The following is an 11959-nucleotide window of genomic DNA, read 5'->3' on the forward strand; positions in this document are numbered from 1 at the left end:
CAGCAGAGGGGCTCCAGCCCTCCCAGCATCTCCGGGGCCTCCTCTGGCCCCGCTCCAACAGCTCCATGTCCTTCTGCTGTTGGTGGCCCCAGAGCTGGAGGCAGCACTGGGGGGGGGTCTCCCCAGAGCAGAGCAGAGGGGCAGAATCCCCCTGGCCCTGCTGGGCACGCTGCTGGGGATGCAGCCCAGGGGGTGGGGGGCTTTCTGGGCTGCCAGCCCACGTTGCCATCTCGTGTTGAGCTTCTCATCCACCATAATATCCATCCTCAGCCCGGTCCTTCCTGCACCTACACCAATTTGTTCTTAGTAAAATTCTCTGATCAAATACAACGCTATTTTTGTAGCCTGAAAAAGTCAGCAAAGTTGGTCGTGGTCATTAGCAACTTGTTCCTGGATGCTTGACTTAATTACGGTTGTAGAAAAGAGCAGTAATAGCACCGTTGCATGGACAGAACTAGCTCTGAAGGCTTTTTGCTGTTGTGCTCACAGCCTGTTGCTCTGGACGTGATGCTCTCTCTGGTTCTCACCCCTAGGCTGGTCACCCTTTCCAGCAGCGCTGCGCCCAGTCGGCCTATTCGAACAGCAAGCAGAAATGGGAGGCCCCCGTGTTTCTCCTCTTCTTGGACTGTGTGTGGCAAATCCTTCGTCAGTTCCCTTGCTCTTTTGAATTCAACGAACAGTTCCTCATTATGCTCTTTGAACATGCTTACGCTTCGCAGTTTGGGACTTTCCTTGGAAACAACGAAAGCGAGAGGTTGGTGAGGATGTTTGCTTGGAACCCCTTAAATATCAGGCTGTATTTGCCCCAAAAAAACCCTTCTTGGTTTGAAAAAGGGTGAGGGTGCTTGTGTGGTCTTCCAGGTGAGCTTCTCTCGTGTTGTCTGCTGCAATGTTGAAGGAGTTTGTCCCTCCTACAAGTGGGACATTGTGACTAAAGACATTTGTGGCTTGGTCATGGAGTTGAATGAGTCTTCTCCCAGTCCAAGTGAATACCTTTGACTGTCTTTTCTGGCCTTGAAAAATCTCCACCCATCACCAGTTTATATAGTCTCTTACGCAGGAGATCTTTCTATAAAAGAATAAACAGTTGGAGTTCAACAGTGACGTGAGTCATAGCTGTAGGAAGCAAACTTGCCTGTGCAGGCCTGGAGGAGAAGGTCAAGGCAGTCAGAATCCGAAGGTGGAAAGTCTGATTCTTGCCTCAGCTGTCAGACAGGAACATGGCTCCATAGCCTGGTGGTCCCAGGAAGTGGAAAATAGGGAAGAAGTTAGAATCATAGAATGGTTGGGGTTGGAAGGGTAGCCTGGTGGTCCTGGGAAGTGGAAAATAGGGAAGTTAAAATCATAGAATCATAGAATGGTTTGGGTTGGAAGGGACTTCAAAGATCATGGAGTTCCAACCCCCCTGCCCTGGGCAGGGACACCTCCCACTAGAGCAGGTTGCTCAAGGCCCCATCCAGCCTGGCCTTGAACACCTCCAGGGATGGGGCATCCACAACTTCCCTGGGCAACCTCTTCCAGTGTCTCACCACCCTCATAGTAAAAAATTTCTTCCTGAGATCTAATCTGAATCTTTTTTCTTCCAATTTAAAACTGTTTCCCCTTGTCCTATCATTACACCTCCTGGCAAAGAGTCCCTCCCCAGCTCTTCTATAGGCACCCTTCAGGTATTGAAAGGCTGCCATAAGGTCTCCCCAGAGCCTTCTCTTCTCCAGGCTGAAGTTCTTTCAGAAGGATCTGCCTCACAGCTACACCTTGGCAAAAGTTTTGCTTGTTGGTTACGAGGGTGGTGATTAGGTTTGAGATCTTCTTGACCACACAGTAGTAGAGAAGCTTAATAGAAGTTCAACAGACCAAAAATCCTTCCAGCTGTAACCTGTGATTTGGTGAGAGGTGACTTGGCCTCTCTGCATTGGCTGAGGCTCTCAGCAAATGCTGTGCAACAGCAGCCAGGACTTCATTCTGCTGGAGTCTAGGTAACAAGAGGCCTGTGCTGTGGTGTTTAAGGTCCTCGAGCCAGACCAGCATGTAGCTTTTGAATCCCAGTCTGGGCTGGATACTGGTGTGGCAGCTCCAGACATGCCCTGAGCAGGGCACACAGGGTGGAACCCGGGAGGACCAGAGCCTCCCACGGCAGATGGCAGCTGCCAGAGAGGTTTGGATTCCTGTTTTGAACTCAGCAGTGCTGTCCTCAGGCCTCCTGACTCCAGTAAGACCATATCTGGTGGTGTCCTGCTGAACTGAAGACCACCGAGTGAGTAGAAGGGAAAACCAAGTGATATTACAGATAAAGAAGGCAATTTAAAGCATCCTAAAAACTTTTCTGCCCTTAAAGTAATCTTTGCTTAGAAGAGACCCTTCTGTCTTCTGCAGGGCTGCTGAACTGGTCATCTGCAAAACCAAGTTAGACTTGAAACCAGTAAGATGACATTTGAAAGAGTATTGGATGTTACATGTAATAACCTGCCTGTCACATCTGAACGTGTCACCCAGGCAGTGTTTGAAGCCTGATGTTAAGCTGGTGCTGTCTGAAGTGTTCAGGGGGATGGTAAATCCCTGGTGGCAGCTCGATTTGCTTGTGCAAACAGGATGAGGTTTGCCAGAATTTAAGGAATAAGAGACCTCTGTGTGACACCTGGAGGTGGGTCTCACCCAGGAAAGCAGCACGGCTTTTCTCTCTGTGCTTCCTGCCACCAGAGGGACCTAATCAGACGTGCCCGTTGCACAATTCCAGCAGTAACACTGTTTTTATTGTGCTCTGGGAATTTCACTAGGATCCTTCCATCCTGCAGACCCACCACACCTCCCACCTCCATCTCAACCCAGGAGCTAAACCCCTTTAAAAACCTGACAGTCGAAGCGTTTTGGGGAGGAGACTGATTCCTCATCTGGACAGAAGGCTTTCTGTTCTTCCCAGCTTATAAATATTAATTCCCCAGCTTGTCTTTGAAATGGTAATCAGCCGGGTTGAGCCAATTTCTTGAGGTTTACACCCTGAGCCACGTTGGTGAGAAGTTATTGAAGGGATTAGCCTGAATTGTCTGGGCTGGTAGCGCAAGTGAAAGCTCGTGGCCTTCTAGTCTTTACAGTATAAAAGTGACACAAAATGAGTCTTTACGGTATAAAAGTGAAAGCTAATTTGTTCCTGTGGGCTTGTTAGGTCTAAACTGAAGCTGCCGCAAAAGACGATGTCCCTGTGGTCCTGGGTGAACAGGTCTGAAGAGCTTTGCAAGTTCCAGAATCCTCTTTTTGAGGCCAACAGCCTGGTCATCTGGCCCTCGGTGGCCCCACAGAGCCTGCAGCTCTGGGAAGGTAAGCCAGGCTCACATTTTCTTTCTTTTTTTTTTAATTACAGGCTATATATATTTTTTTTTTTTTTTTTTTTTTTTGGCTACCCATCAAGCTTCTGAAGTGTTTGCTGCTGTTGTCTCTGCTCCGTCTGTCTCCGCTGATGGTGATCTGGTTCCCTTTGAAATCTGTTCCAAGATATTTTTGGCATGTGCCATCCCCAGAGGGTAACACTACGGTCCTTCTGAGGTTCAGTGACATGTTAATCTTTATACTGAGCTTTCCTAGTACCATTTATCTTCTTGGCACAGTATTTCTGCAGTGATGCAGCCTGATCTATAGATGTTCTGCGGGCCCAAGGCTTTTCTATATCAACCAAGGCTTCTCCATCCTGTGGGCACTGAAGAGTTAATGAGTGAAGCAAACAGGCTGTCACAGCAGGGTGGGGACTGAGTATGGATTGGTCTGATCAGTAAATGAGGGGAAAAAAAAGGAATGAAACCCCCTCATTTTCTCTTTATTAACCTTATTTAATAGCGTGATGGACTTGGAGAGGAGGGTCAGTATTTCTAAATGCTGTTTAGGGAGAGGAGGTAGGGAAAAAATGCATTAACTGTACACAGTTACTTGAGAGCTGATGGAATATGCATGAAGTTTCCTCTTTGCAACAAGAAACCCTTTCTGACTTGTGCTGTCTCTGGACTTTCCAGGCGTCTTTCTTCGGTGGAACAGACCATCCAAGTTCCTAGACGAAGCCCAGGAAGAAATGATCAGCATTATAAAATACAACAAGGAACTCCAGGCCAAGGTTAATGCCTTGAGGAGGCAGCTGGCGGAGATGGAAACAGATGACAGGATGCAGGAGAACCTGTGAGCTGGCAGGGCTTTGCCTCAGGTTCTTGCCTTTCCAGTCCCATTTTTTTTTGCGTTAAAAAGACCGAACGTGGAAAATGCATGTGTTGCCAGAGCCCTTTGGGTCCTGCAGACCCTCGGTCCTCCCGCTGCTGAAACCTTCACTCCACACTAGGTACCTCCCTGCATTTTTTGGGGAGGGCTTTCTGTTTTTGTTTACAGAAGACACACACACACGACCGGGCATGGCGTCCTCTCTTGGCAGCTTCTCTTGTCTCCAAATCGTGTTATGGTGTGAGCAGAAGCTGGAATCTCTTACCTCCACCCAACCCCATGGATGACCAGGAACGGACCAAGAGATGGGATGGTTCAAATTTATTTTGGACTCTTTTTCTGGTTTTCGTTGCACTCTCTTAAACACTCAACAGGATTAAAAGATGGAATTATGTCCAGTTAGGTAAAGGCATTTTGTCTGAAAGCACTTTTCCTCTCCAAGAGTTAAGTTAAGGCAGCTTAGTTCTTTTAGTTTCCTAGAAAAAAAAACCTAGAAAATGGTATAATGTAACTACAGGTTCTACCAGTCTATATGATACTCTAAGTAGCTTTCACACCTAACACTTGATTTTTTTTATTATTTTTTTTTGTGTTAAGCACTGGCTTGGGAGCAGCGAGTTGAACACCAAACCCGGAGCAAGACATTTCAGTGCAATAGAGAACAGAGGTAGGGATTCTGCTGCTAATGTTTAAAGCCATGGCCTTTGGGTGGAATCGTCCCTCCTGGACAAATATCTCCTAAGGAATAGCAAACTTCTTGATTCTACCTGGAAAACAAAAAGGTTTAGTAGTTGGCAGAGGTGTTCGCTTGCGAAACAGCGGCTCAGAGCTGTGTTTTTAACTACAGCTGAGCTGCTCTCTTGAAATTTGGGGCTGCACTGGCTGGTTTTGTGCACTTTAAGTGCACGAGCCCAAAAAAAACACTTTTGCCCCACCTGGGGTGCTTTTTCCTCTCGTGCTCTTACTCCGTGCTTTGTGAAACATCAGAAGGAGCTGAAAGTTCAGGTGATCTAACATATCAGGTGGCTGCTGCAGACTGAGAGGCCATCACACCACAGAAATGCTAATTGTATAGGTCATTTGTAGCTGCTAAAACTGCTTAAGACTTTAGGGATAAGCTTTTTTTTCTTTTGTATTTTGTAGCTGATCTTTGTGTTTCCGTGACTGCGATCTGCTTTTATAAAATCAGAGTTTTTTGCTAGAGCCTTTTTTCCCCCCCTCCCCCCTAAAAAGACAGATAAGAGAGGGTCTGAAATATTACCTCACCTAGACATTTCTTCAGCTGGATTCCGTCGGTAGCTGCGAGTGACTGAGAAGACTTGAATTAACCAACAGCTCACGTGGCTGGGATTTATCTTCCCAGGTGCTCGCTTTTTAGCCTGTTCCTACCAAAATGACCGGAGCTGCTTTTGGGTCAGTGTTGATCCCTTTGGAAACTGTTGAGCTTCCGTCACGCTTTACGCTGGTTTTGGAATGAAGCTGCCTTTTATTTAAAAGCCACTTGACGTCAAGATAGATAGATGTGAAAATGTAGGGTCTTTTAGTTGGCATAAAATTACCTGGAGAGTAATCTGTAAAAATCATGTAATCGCTAAATACTCTAAGAAAAGTTCTATAATCAAGGAAACTATATCAAATTATGTGCTAGTGACTAAGTGCTACCTTAATGCCTTTTGCTTCGGTCCTTATTTCCTTAATTATTATTTTCTTCTCGACTAACCAAAACTTAGTCCTGAAGTCATCTGGCTTAAAAATAGAATAAAAAGATCCCTTTTCAACCATTGTTCACGTAAGGCAGAGGAATAAATTCCCCCCTACTTGTAATAATAATTTCTTATAAGGTTTGGAGAGCGATGGTCTTGTCAGATAGGATTTAGGGAACGCTGCTCAGGGTGGCTGGTGAGCTCTGCTGTGTAACAGGAGGGGTGGCACAAATTGTCCATCCTTTCTTCCCACTTCCAAATGCTGGCTTCTGGAGCTGCCTTCTGGCCATATGGCAAGTAAAAGCCCTTAAAATTACTTCTCCCCTTTTTAAAAATTACCCCCGTGGGATCTGCACCTGCCTGGATGTTGTTTCCCTCCCCGATTCACAATTTCTGCTGTTCCTCCACATCTGAAATACGTTCTCCCCGGCCAGATGGGAAGGATTCAGAGGGTGCTATCTTCCCTGTAATAGACTATACATAAAACACCCTTAAAGGTTATGTAATTTCCTAAGGTAGTAATTATATATTGAGCTAAATAATAGAGAAGCAAAGAGGGGTGGTTGGTTTGGTTTGGTTTTTTTTTGATCTAATTGCCTGGCTGCTCTAGTCTCTGGTGCAAACTGCCTGCTTTGGAGGAAATTGGGCAACCAGCTGTGACAGCAAACAAAAGGCAGATCATTCAGTGTTAGTGCTTCATCCTCGCTGTGCTCTTGCCTTGGTGGCAGCGTGGGTCACAGCCTTGGTGGGATGATGGCGAGGTCCTTCTGAGCAGTTCCTTCCCCCTGTTCCTCTGCCCTGCCTCACCCCGTGCTCACCCCAGACAGTTGGAACCTCAGGTTGAACCTGTAAATCCACCTTCATGAGATGTCACCAGGAGCAGTCCTTCAAGGTCTTGCATGTGGTGGGGTTGAGATGATATTGTGTAGACCTTGAAGGTTCCTCCTGCGAGAAGATAGTTCTTATGGCAGGCTAGTTGCAAATTCTCTCTTAACCTTCTCATTCCCAGTGCTTCCCAGCCTCCAGTCTGGTGGTCACTGGTCTAACACGCAGCGGGGCGCTCCGGTTCTTTCCTTACCTGCATGTCCACTGTATTTATTCACATATTTCATGCTGATGATGGGCTTGCTCCCTCTGAGAGGGGGATTATCTGCTGGATTCTGCCCCGTGAAGCTGCTGAGACCCTGTTTGTAGGTGTCCTGTGTTGTCCCAAGCTGTAACCACCACAGCAGCACCCAGCTCTGGCCCTTCATCCCAACGCTGCCTTACCCTCTCTTACCCACTTCTGCTCTTTTTTGCACATCAATATTTGTGTTAATAATAAATAAGCTGGACACTGAGGGGACCCTCCCTTTCCCAAACTCTGGGATCAATCAATGTGGACACTCTGCCGTTTACCAAAAAAAAACCATAAATGAAAGGGAAAAAGGAACTAACTTGCACAGTTTTCATAAGGGAAATGTGTACCTTCCATATTTTTGATTGTATTGATTTAACGTTGATGAATGTGGCGACTGGTTTAAGTGCACTATTGTCCATGTTGCATATGATATAACTTTAATTGCACTGTATCCAGCCTAACGTGTGCTTTGCTAAAGCCTGGGGAAGTGCTGTCGTGTACAGGTTCCTGGAGAAAGGGACAATGACTGTACTCCCTTTTTTGTGTTTTTTTTCCTGTAACTGTGACACTGAACAGCACCGCGTGACGTGCGCTACCTACCCCTTAAATAGTACAAATTCCCCGTGGTGAGTGCACTTCTGTCCTAAAACATCCGGAATTGCTAATTGGATTTGGCTGCTGCATCAGTCTTGATTATTATTTTATTATTTTTTTTTTTTTAAATAAACAAAAACATGAAATAAGCAGCAGGGCTGGGAGTCGTGTGCTCTTGTTAGATGTATCAAAAACCATGAAATAAGCAGCAGAGCTGGGAGTCGTGTGCTCTTGTTAGATGTATGCTGTACGTGGACAGGATCCCGGCCGCTGTGGTGGTGAATATATTGCAAATAAAACAAAAAAAACAAAACAAAAAAACATGAAAAAAAGAAAAAGTACCAAACCTGAGAAAAACCATGGTGGCTCAAATTGCTTAGCCATTTTGGGGGGAGCAAAACAGATACAAAGTGGCTGTAAACTTTGCTGTAGATACGTGGAGAACATAATAGAAATGTCTGGTCAAATTAAAACCTTGGAAGACTCTAAAAAGTTCTTTAATTTCAGTGCTGAACCTTCTTTATTGTTATAACAATAACAACTTGTGTGACTTGGGTGTAAGTTCTTGCCTGAAACTTTGGTTCTTTTCAGCTCCTTGTGTTTTCTCCTACAGTTGGACAGGGGCTGTGGTGGGAGAAGAGGGGTTTGGGCTGTGGTGGGAAGGAGAAGGTTGATCCCCCGAGTCTGCTCGTGGTTTGCAGAGCTCTGCTCCTGTGGTTTTGGCCTTTTGACACCAGCTCTACCCTGATGGGGTAGAGCTCAGTTCTTCTGAACTTCTTCAGTTCAAACAGTTCAGTTGGCTAAGATTTTATGCTTGTATTGAAAAGTAGGTGGGTTTTCAAAAGGAGAGTGGTTCAAAACCTTGCAAGAAGTTCATCAGTAGGGTTGGGGTCATGGTTATCTATTGTTTTTTAAGGGAGGTGGGTACTTCATAGAATCATAGGATGGTTTGGGTTAGAAGGGACCTTAAAGATTATCCAGTTCCAACTCCCTGTCCTGGGCAGGGACACCTCCCACCAGACCAGGTTGCTCAAAGCTCCATCCAGCCTGGCCTTGAACCCCTCCAGGGATGGGGCAGCCACAGCTTCTCTGGGCAACTGGGGCCAGGGTCCCACCACCCTCACAGGGAAGAATTTCTTCCTAAGAAGGGATTTAGATGAGATCTCTTCCGGTTTAAAACCATTTCCTCTCATCCTAGGGCTCCCCTCCCTGATCCAGAGTCCCTCCCCAGCTTTCCTGGAGCCCCTTGAGGGACTGGAAGGGGCTCTAAGGTCTCCCTGGAGCCTTCTCTTCTCCAGGCTGACCCCCCCAACTCTCTCAGCCCCCCCTCCCAGCAGAGGGGCTCCAGCCCTCCCAGCATCTCCGGGGCCTCCTCTGGCCCCGCTCCAACAGCTCCATGTCCTTCCTGGCTTGAGGACTCCAGAGCTGGGTTCCTCAAGCTTTTTCTTGTAACACCTTGATGGTATGAAATACAAACTTTTTTTGTTAAAACCTTTCTGGTAGGAATCAGGGTTGTTTCAGAGTTAGGTAGTTTTTTGGAGCAGAGAACTTCTTGCCACGTGTGCGCTGTGCTTCGTCTCATCACCTGCTGTTGTATTTTTGTGGTGCTTGGAGCATCTCAGCTGCCGTGGTCATCTCCTACTTGGTTGTGGAGTCTGGAAACCAGTGTTAACCAGTGGATTAGATGTGGTGTAAGAACAGCATAGTGCTGGTGCACTAGACTGAGACCTGCACTTGACCCGAACCTCTTTTCCCTGAAGACTTGATGATGGCACCGCCAGCGGGAAGAGGATTCTCTCCATTTCTTATTTAATCAGCTGTTTCAGGGGGAAAAGAGAAAATTGAACTACAGGGGTGAGTACAGACCTCTGGTTTCTACAGTTCCTTAGGTTTGGGGAAGGAAAAAAAAAAAAAAGGGAAGAAAAAGCCATGCCTTACTGGGAAAAAGCTTTTTCTTCCACAGATCCTTAAGGGGCACTTGTGCAACATCAAATCCATGAAGAATCCTGGCTGCGTGGCCAGCGGTTGGCAAAGCTGCCATTGCACAACGGGGAGGGCTGAATTAAAATGCTGCTCTTCTCTAGTCTTTTTTTTTTTTTTTTTTTTTCTCCTCCTCCCTTCTGCTGGTCCAGCTGTTTGTGATTCCACGTGGCACACGGGATTGGGAAAACCCGTAAGGAAAAGTAGCCCAGCCAAAAGGGAAAAGCCCAGCAGCCTGAGTCAGCACCCGTGGTGCTCAACCCTGCAGTGATGCTTTCAGTAATTAACTCACAGGGAGGATTTCTAAGGTGAAACCCCCACGTGGCTTGGATGAGCTGTCATCTCAGGCTCTGTCACTGCAGCTGGATCTTCATGCAGACTGAAAGGATGATTGATTCTTTTTCTTCATTATTATTTTTTCAGGCCTTGGCCCAGGCTTTGGGAGACTGAAGTCCTGGTCCTGCCACTGCCAGAGATTGCTGGCGTCATCTCAAGTGGTTTACTTCATCTGCATCAGTTGTGGATGAAGAAGTGCACTTTCTGAGTGATTCCAGGCAAAATTCCCTGTTCTCCTGTGCCTCTTGTGTGTTTGGGACAGAGAGTGCTTGGGTTTGGACAGCTTTGATCAAAGCTCTAGGCACTAACCTGGATCTGAGGTATCAAGTATATCATGAAGCCCACAGGTGGAAGTAGAAGAGAAGAGAGGGTGCACCTCAATCCTGGCCCTCTACAAACATTATAGAGCTTGACTGTCAACAGGACTTGAAAATAGCTGGTCTACACAAATACCACACTCTGTGGGCATCAGCCTTGTACCTGTGCAGAGCAGAAATCAGAGGGAGAGCGCATCTCCATGGCAAGAGGTTTGTTGTATCTCCAGGTGTCCCAAGAGCTTGGGAATAGCTCCTTCTGCTCAGCCTTCCAAGCGCAGAGGGCTGCCAGGAAGGTGAGAAAATTCATGGAATCATTGAATTGTCCAGGTTGGAAGGGATCTTTCAGATCATCGACAAAGCCATCTCTAAACCATGTCCCTCAGCACCACGTCTGCCTGGCTTTTAAATACCCCCAGGGATGGTGACTCCATGACTTCTTTGGGCAGCCTGTTCCAAGGCTTGATAACCCTTTTGGTGAAGAAATTTTTCCTGATATCCATCCTAAACCTCCCTGGGCACAACTTGAGGCTGTTTCCTCTTGCCCCATCACCTGTGACTTGGAGAAAAGACTGATCCCCCCTCACAACATCCTCTTTTCAGGGAGTTGCAGGGAGTGAGAAGGTCTCCCCTCAGCCTCCTTTTCTCCAGGCTGAACACCCCCAGCTCCCTCAGCTGCTCCTCACAAGACTTGTGCTCCAGACCCCTCAACAGCTCCATTGCTCTTCTCTGGACATGCTCCAGCACATCAATGTTCCTGTTATGAGGGACCCAAAACTGGACCCAGCACTCCAGGTGGAACCTCACCAATGCTGAGTGTTCAGCAAATGGGCTGAGGGGGGGACCTCACCAGTGCTGAGTGTTCAGCAAATGGGCTGAGGGGGAGCAGGGCTGAAGACCACAAAAACCATCAATGTTCCTGTTGTGAGGGGCCCAAAACTGGACCCAGCACTCCAGGTGGGACCTCACCAGTGCTGAGTGTTCAGCAAATGGGCTGAGGGGGAGCAGGGCTGAAGACCACAAAAACCTTGTGAGTAGGAGGGAGGTTGAGCCCAAGGCTCTGGGAGAGGCTGTTCCAGAAGGCTTTGAACAAGAGGAGCAGTTCTAGATGCTCCATGGAAAAGGAGAAGGTGGCAGCAGCTGCATGAAGCAGAGTGAGGAGAGTGACAAGAACACTCCTGGAGCCATCAGCTCCGTGGCACCGTGCTGCTTCCAAGGGGATGGATGGTTCTCATCTGCTACTGGAGACTCCAACAGCAGAAGTCATTCCGTGGTCCCCCATTCTGGTCCTTTTGGAGGTGCTCCACACAAGTCCCAGCTCAGAAGTGCCCCACCACACACTGTGCAAAAGGTTCTCCGGAGTTTGCCAGCTTATTGTCTGTTAATAATCTGCTTCTTCTAGAAGAAAGGAACGCTCTCTGTGCCACCATTGCTTGGGCTTGCATTGCACCTGAGCGGCACCACGTTAAAAATGTTGCTGTTTTGGAACCCTTTGAGGGGGGGAAGGAAAGAATTTGGATTAACTGCTGAAGAATCAGTTCTCTGAGGGGCTGGCTGCAGATACCACTCTCCAAATTAGGAGCATCCTTAAATCTGTAACTCAGCTGTGAGTGAGGAAGAAAGAGCACTGTGCTATGAAGGTCAAGCTGTCCCCCTTCCTGAATTAAAACCAACCTCTTGTTGTCCTCTCTCCCTTCCTTCAGCTCCCAGGATTTCTT

At 47.3% G+C, this 11959-nt stretch overlaps 1 protein-coding gene across 1 annotated transcript in view; it reads left to right on the plus strand.

Moving 5' to 3' along the window:
* MTMR9 (myotubularin related protein 9) overlaps positions 1–7766 on the plus strand; it is a 28781-nt gene extending 21015 nt beyond the window's left edge. Inside the window, exons 8-10 of the mRNA XM_014948395.1 lie at positions 534–754; positions 3161–3312; positions 3999–7766. Of these exons, the coding sequence (XP_014803881.1) occupies positions 534–754; positions 3161–3312; positions 3999–4162 (537 nt within the window). The 3' untranslated portion in view covers positions 4163–7766. The remainder of the gene's footprint in view (positions 1–533; positions 755–3160; positions 3313–3998) is intronic.
* The last annotated feature ends 4193 nt before the right edge of the window (positions 7767–11959 follow it).

This window comes from Calidris pugnax, unplaced genomic scaffold, assembly GCF_001431845.1.
Source record: "Calidris pugnax isolate Ruff unplaced genomic scaffold, ASM143184v1 scaffold140, whole genome shotgun sequence".
NCBI classification, from domain to species: domain Eukaryota; kingdom Metazoa; phylum Chordata; class Aves; order Charadriiformes; family Scolopacidae; genus Calidris; species Calidris pugnax.